Source organism: Ammospiza caudacuta, chromosome 7, assembly GCF_027887145.1.
Source record: "Ammospiza caudacuta isolate bAmmCau1 chromosome 7, bAmmCau1.pri, whole genome shotgun sequence".
NCBI lineage: Eukaryota > Metazoa > Chordata > Aves > Passeriformes > Passerellidae > Ammospiza > Ammospiza caudacuta.
In genome coordinates, this window is record NC_080599.1 from 29,099,539 (window position 1) to 29,106,485 (window position 6,947).

Genomic DNA, 6,947 nt, shown 5'->3' on the forward strand with positions numbered 1-6,947 from the left:
CTGCATTGCCTTAAATCCTATCACTGCATTGCCACTAGTTATGAGGGGATAAAGTTACATCTAATTCATTAAAGGCAAAACATTACTCTTCAATTTGAATGCCATTTATTATTCAATAGAGAGTCACTCACGCTCAAAAAGCAGGGAATAACATATGGGGGAAACAGTAATACACAGATCAAACAGAGAAGTCTGTTTCTCCCAAATTATAACTTGGCATCAACATGGATTGCAATAAATGGATCTTCAGCATCAGTATTAATCTGGAAATTAGCCTTTCCATCACCAGAAACAAACACCTGCTTTCCAGTACATTTGTTGTTCTCCTTTTGTCCAGAAATAACATCACAGTAGGTACCAGCAGGCAGTCCAGTTTGCACATTGACATTCATATTCCTATGAGAAAATAAACATGATTTATGCATTGTTTTTAAAACAGGTATTTCAAAAGGTGTAAGATTTTTGAACATGATCTTACTCCCCTATTTGGAAGGACGTTGTTAAGAATAAGGTTTCTGATCCCACCCTACCTACAAACCCATTTTAGCTCTCTGGATCCAGCATGCACTCAAATAACTCAATTTGGATTGCTGATGAGGGATGCTATTGTTCTCTCGGGACACTATTTGTGCCACTGACTTACCAGTCGTCATTGTTGAAGATGATGAAGCCTTTATTACCACGGCCAAAAGCCACTTGATTGCTGCCATTGTCCCACCAGTTGGAGAAAGGCTCACCATCCACCACGTTACGGAAGATAACCATGTTCCTGAAAACACAAGCCATGTTTGCCACTGCACCTGCAACACCTCTAAAGCCACATGGAGCAGGAAGCAAAAGCAACTGCTTTTACTTCTTGTTTCTCCCCAGTGCCCTACCTGATCTGACGCCAGCGATGTTCACAAACCCAGTCGTTGCCACAGGTCGTGTCTGGATTGATTGTAACGGACTTTGTGGAGCCATCTGCGTTACTTGGGGGCCCATACCAGTCATTGACGTCCTGTCATTAAAAACAAACGTTTTTTTATTTAAAAAAAAAGATTCATATCTTCTGACTCACAATACAGAGAGTCCCTGTGGTGAACAAAGCTAGAGGGAGCATCAAAGTTTCACTGTCTACATCCAGCCTGGGACAGGGAAATCTCTCGACAACCTGAAATGCATTGAACTACTTCTCTGACCCTGCTCTCACATTTAATCCCCATGGATGAATCTTCAGCGCTAATTTAATTAAAATTATTTAAATTAATTATTTAATTAATTAAAGCTCACCTTTCCATTTTGAAAATATCTTGGCCAACGGAAACTTGACATCACACGTGTGACGCCATACGGATGGGCAAGCATGAAACCAACTGCCATTTTATAGAGCCTGTTTGGTGGACAAACAAGGAATGAGATGTGAAAGGAGGAACCTGCCAGAGAACACACAGGCAAACAAGCAAAAGCAAGAAGCATCACCCACACAAGAGCAATCCCTCACCTGGCATCCCAGAAGGTCAGAATAGAAGCTCCACCAGCCCCGTGTCCTCTCTGGTTGTCGTGATTATCCACAAAGACCAGGGCTCTGTCAGAAGGCACAAAGCCCCAGCCTTCTCCCCAGTTCCTAAACAGAAACACAGACTTGGAGCTACCCTGTCAACTGGTGTATCCAGTGAATGCTGGATAAATTGCAGCACCTTCATCCTTACTTTAAGTAGGCCATCTTTTCTCCATTCCACTTGCGGATCACTGTCCCCAGTTTGGCACCGTACTTGAATTCTGTCACTCGGCCATTTCCAAAGTACTGACTGCCTTTGATGGGCTCTGTACCCAAGTCAATCACCTGGTAAAAGAAAGAAAACCTGCATCCCTTCTTGTCTCACAAAGGCCAGCAATGCCACACACAGCACTTAGCAGGAGCTCTTGCTTTAACATTGAGAAGAAAGTAATTATGTATTTGTGCTGTGTAGAGCAACACAAGTTCAGAATAAGACATGAGGGACACATGTATAAACATGACTGACGAAAGGAAAAGTAGAGTTGATTGACAATCTGTTGTGGAGGCATTTTTAAGAATCAAAACTGCCTATGTCTGCAGGGCTGCTCTAAGTAAATTGTGAGCTCTTTCTAAGGTAAGTTGGATGAAGTTGTATTGTTGCTTCTCTGAAGAAGGAGGCAAAAGAGATACAAAAGACAAAGGCAAACATAAAGGAGAAAATGTGGACTTTACCTCCTGATAAATGAAAGGTTTAGTTCCTTCAGAAAACCATTGAGTGTTTAAATTATGCAGTTTGTCCAGAAACGCTTTAATGTCCCCAGGCCACATGTGCTTGGCAGCATCAAGTCGGAATCCTGCTACACCCATGTCAATGAGACGGTTCATGTACTCTGCAATCGTTGAGCGCACATAGTCCTTCTCCAGGGCCAGATCCAGGAGGCCGGTCACGCGGCAGTCCCGGACCTGGGCAACAGAAAAAAATGAAATAAAGGAGGAGATGGAGCTGGAGTGGTGGTTAATGAGGTTGTATTGGTTTGGGAAGAAGTGAGGGAGTGATATCTGGTGTAAAGGTTTTGTCTTCACAAGTGACTGTTGCACATGATAAAGACCTACTGTCCTGGAGACAGCTGGACACCTGCCTTCCAATGGGAATGGTGAATAAATTCTTGTTTTTCTTTGTTTATGTGTGTGGCTTTCTCTTCACCTATTAAACTGTCTTTATCTCAATCCATGAGTTTCCTCAGTTTTACTCTTCCAGTTCTCTGCCCCATCCCACTGAAAGTAGGAGGCTGAGAGGTATTTAGCTGCCAGCTGAGTTAAACCACAAGTTCTCTTTGGTGCCCAACATGGGACTCAAAGGGTCCAAATTAACAACGGCATGATTAATGTGCTAGATGGAATTTACAGCTGTTACTGCAGTTTGGCCAATAATTGACAGGCTGCTGTGCTTGCCGTGGGGCTCACTGGCCTCACTGTGCATTAGAGTCGAGGGCTCATCAGCGGCTGCTCTGTGCTTGGGCTGCAGCTGCAGCCTGTGCTGCTGATCCCCTGACCCTGGGGCATTCTGATCCCAGCACTGGCCATGGCCTGGGCTGGCACCTGAGGGACTGCAGGGTCTGGCTAAGTCTAGGCCAGAGCAGGGGCAAGGGGAGGAATTCACTGCAACATTAAACATGATGCTCTAGTCCAAAGGAACTGGGAGTGGACATTGTACTGGAAATACCTTTAATTTATTGTAATCCAGGATTTGAAATATGTCTGCTAGAGATTACCACAGAAGAAGGCATCTGAACCCATGAAGGACAAGCCTTACAAGAAGCAGTGTAAGTGCAGAAACATTATAATGTATTGCCGCAAAGTGGCTGAAGGCAGAGCTTGAGAAAGAACTGCTACATATTCTTACTACAAAAACCAGTAACTTGCATAACTACAGCACCACCTTGCACTGCTGGCAATTTTCCAAGGGGGCCCCTTATCATGATCAGCTGAGTTTATAAACTATAAAACTGTGCTCACTCTGAGCGGAGCACACTGGCTCACTTCTGGAGCAAACATCTGCACATAGGTTCTGGATTCCTCAGTTCTGAGAATATTTTGGGCCACACATACCTATGGTCAAGTGACTAAGCACAGGTTTTGTGAGGCACTACACCATTTGATTTTACTGTAGAGTTAACAGAACATGTCAAAAAAAAAAAAAAAAAAACCTGAAAACTTTTCCAGGGGAAGTTACCTGATAGATGTCATTATAATTTTCAACTTCTCCACTTCCAGTGTGACATTTGCCATCATTGAAATCCCAGCCAGAGTATGGGACAGCTGGAAAATCTCTGTTTCCAGCATTAAAATAGCTTCCACAGGTAGAATGTGTGCCTGAGCCACCTCCAGCCCCACACATATGGTTGACGACAGCATCCACATAGATACGAACCTGGAAAAGCAATGTGTGCATTTCAGTGTGTTTGTAGCAAACGTGAACTGACAGCAACTAATCACTATTCAGTGGATTATTTTCCCTTTCAGTTTCTCCTCAGTTTACACCTCTTTTGAGGAAAGCAGCACCTTCCCTCAGCTGACACAGCACTTCTTGCCATATCAGACAGATTTTCAAGGCACTTACTCCAACATTGTTGCATCTTTTCACCATGTCTTTGAATTGCTCTTCATTTCCTGATCGAGAGCAGATCTTGTAGCTAATGGGCTGGTATCTTTCCCACCAGGGTCTGTTTGGGCTAGTAACGACAATATTTTCATTTGGAGGTGAAACCTGCAGATGAAATTTTGTACTTTGATAAGAAATCAAATGGTTTTACTTCAACATTTCAAGGGCAAAATCTGTGCTCAGGACCTCTGCCCTCAGAGGAAAGTTAGCACCCAACCCAGTCTCTCTCCCACAGCAGAAGTTCAGGTCAGTGAGATGTCTGTCTTGCACACAGGCAAGAAAGGCATTTTGGTTTGTTCCTGTGAGTTGCCCACATCCAGCATGGGCAAGGAAGGGCTGAAGCCACAGGAATTATTTTTACCTGTAACTGTGACTGCCTTAGGAATGCCAAACCTCACTGCTTCCATTCTTCCTTTAGAACAAGGTAAAGAGCTTTACCTTCTCCTTAGCTTTCAGGTGAAGCCTTTCAGCATGCCTCTTTGTTACTGATCTGCTAGACATACACCATCATTCACCCCTACAGGGTCCAGCAGATTAGGGCTGCTTCTAAAGTACTTAGTACTTCCTACCTTCCCTCCACAGCAGCAAAGTTACTTAGAGATGACTGTCTCAAACTCAGGCATTATTAATCAAATTATTAATCAATATTACAGTGCCATTTTCCTGCTACTCACAGGAAACAACTCACCTGAACTCCTCCAAATCCATTAGGAGCTAAGTAGCGTTCACACTCCTCAGCAATGTCCTGCCAGCGCCATTCAAAGAGATGCACTATAGAGGTTCTCTTTGGGACAGTGTTGGGGTTGTACTGCCCCCAGCAAAGCCCTGCAGCTGCGAGGAGGAGGAGAAGGATCTTCATGGTGCCTTCAATGTAAGGCTGTGGTCTCTTCACCAGCTATTTATGTGCCTGCAAGATGGCAAAATTCCTGTAGCAGCTGTCAAAATTCACATGGATCAATGCTATCAGTTATTATTTAGATAGATAGCTCAATATCATTCCTTTGGTTTGTTTTTTCTCCTGAATAACCCAACAGCTGAAGATAAAATACCTTTTCACAGTGATTGTACGCCATCTTAAACTGAGTGATCCATGAGCCTTGCACCCAAATCCAGAACTGCACTCTTTCCAATCACATAAACAAAGATACTTTATCAAAAGTATTCCAAAATGTGGAAAATCAGACAGCTGCAGAAGCTGAACTGGGTAGTGCCACCATCCTCTTGGCCCTGAGTGAGATAAACTCCCAAGGATAAGAGGCAAGGACAAGAGTTAAGACATCCTGTCTGGACACTCTGACTGCTCTGGCAAAAGAAAGTAGCAAGGGCATTGCTAGTGACAGACTGATAACCAAGAAGATTGTGTTACTAAGGAAACAGGGGCAAAAGAGTCTGAGTGGAAAATTTTGTACAGAACTTGGAGACGTATAAATACTGGTAAACTGATGCAACAGAGAGGTTTGCTTGCATAGCATGGTCCATGTCCCTCAATCCCCACGAATTGTGTCCTGTGTGAGGGACGGCAATTCCCTGTCTGGCTGTTCTAGGGATAACCCATAGAACTGAAATGCTGCTGAAAGGAAGCAGGAGCCAGCCGGCATCCATCCCTTCAGGTTTTGATGGTGAGCTTTGGAACATGGGCACTGATATGTCTTCAGGAGAAAAACATGTCTGAACTTATGTCTAAACTTTTAGAGAAGCCCAGAAAAACAGTTGCTTCTCATTCTCTTAAGCTGATTTTCACTGGGCAGAATCACAGGTAAAAGGGTTAAAGGCCAGCATGTCTTAACAGTGGAACTGTGGGATGAAGGGGGCAATGAGAGGTGATAAGATTGCAGCTGATTTTGCACCTCTCTGGAGAGCTTTTTTAGAAACTCTTTAAGCTCAGGAGGGTGCTGGGAAAGAATTGTCACCCAGTGCCCCCTCAGCAACATGCAAGGACTCTGCAGAGGAGCTTTTAACATCCCCCTTTGCCTATGATCCATGAGACATGGATCTTTCTTTGCAAGTCACAATCCAATGGAAAGCAAGATGCTGGCACAGCTGATTAAACGATCAGTGGTGTTCGTTGGACAAAAAATCATGGAATTGTGAGTACTCGGGAGATGTTCCGGTAGTGTCAGTGCAGCTAACAAATATTACAGGAATTTCTCCATATTGGAGCCACTGTCATTGTGGGTTAAACTTTCCTAAATGAGAGAGACCTTGCGATTAAAAAAATCCTGTAAGTAGTTGCAACAGGAGTACTAAGAGAGATACTGATAACAAACGAGTACTAAGAAAGATACTGATAACGAACCTGGGCACGGATCCAAGACACAGATCCTGAGAACAAATCCACAGAATGTATCCAAAGAAGGGACCGATCCTCAACTTGGTGCAGGGTGTTGCTGGCAGTGGTGCAGCCCCCTCGGAGCTCCCCCTGCCCACGGTTGGCCCTATGGTTGGTATTACCCCCTGGGCTTGAAAACCCCCGGGCTTGTCAGAGCTCTCCCGCCTGTTCCCATCCCCGAGCAGCAGCGCCGACCCGCGGGTCCCGGTCGGTGCCTGCTGAGAGCCGCCCATCAGCCCCCACAGTCGGGACCAAGCCCTCCTGCACGAAGTTCTGAAGCTATGGCACACCGCTGTTACAGCGCCTGCAGGATGCACTGAAATACATCTGTTAAAATTAACCTTGTATTTTCAGGGAGCTGTGATTTTTAACAGGATTGTTTACTAGAGAGATGATTCACTGACAGTTGTTAACTAAATCCTATAACCTTGAATTTGATCTGCAGCAGTTTAATCCCTCCAGTAAATCCACGTTGC

The 6,947-nt window shown here is 44.5% G+C and overlaps 1 protein-coding gene across 1 annotated transcript; it reads right to left on the bottom strand.

Annotated features, from left to right (window-relative positions):
- Nucleotides 1–206: 206 nt before the first annotated feature.
- Nucleotides 207–5,009, bottom strand: LOC131560320 (pancreatic alpha-amylase). Its single transcript, XM_058809000.1, has 10 exons — nt 4,831–5,009; nt 4,101–4,247; nt 3,714–3,911; nt 2,213–2,443; nt 1,692–1,825; nt 1,484–1,606; nt 1,273–1,372; nt 879–1,000; nt 644–769; nt 207–396 (listed from the first exon to the last, which is right to left on the bottom strand). The coding sequence occupies exons 1-10, from the start codon at nt 4,999–5,001 to the stop codon at nt 207–209; spliced, it is 1,542 nt and encodes a 513-aa protein (XP_058664983.1). The 5' UTR covers nt 5,002–5,009.
- Between the last annotated feature and the right edge of the window lie 1,938 nt (nt 5,010–6,947).

Excerpts from the sequence above, each read along its gene's own strand:
- LOC131560320 (XM_058809000.1), bottom strand. The coding sequence starts at position 5,001 with ATGAAGATCCTTCTCCTCCTCCTCGCAGCTGCAGGGCTTTGCTGGGGG. Across the intron at positions 4,248-4,830 it reads ATGGATTTGGAGGAGTTCAG|GTTTCACCTCCAAATGAAAA; the intron begins GTGAGTTGTTTC and ends TTTCATCTGCAG. Across the intron at positions 397-643 it reads ATCTTCAACAATGACGACTG|GAATATGAATGTCAATGTGC; the intron begins GTAAGTCAGTGG and ends ATTTTCTCATAG.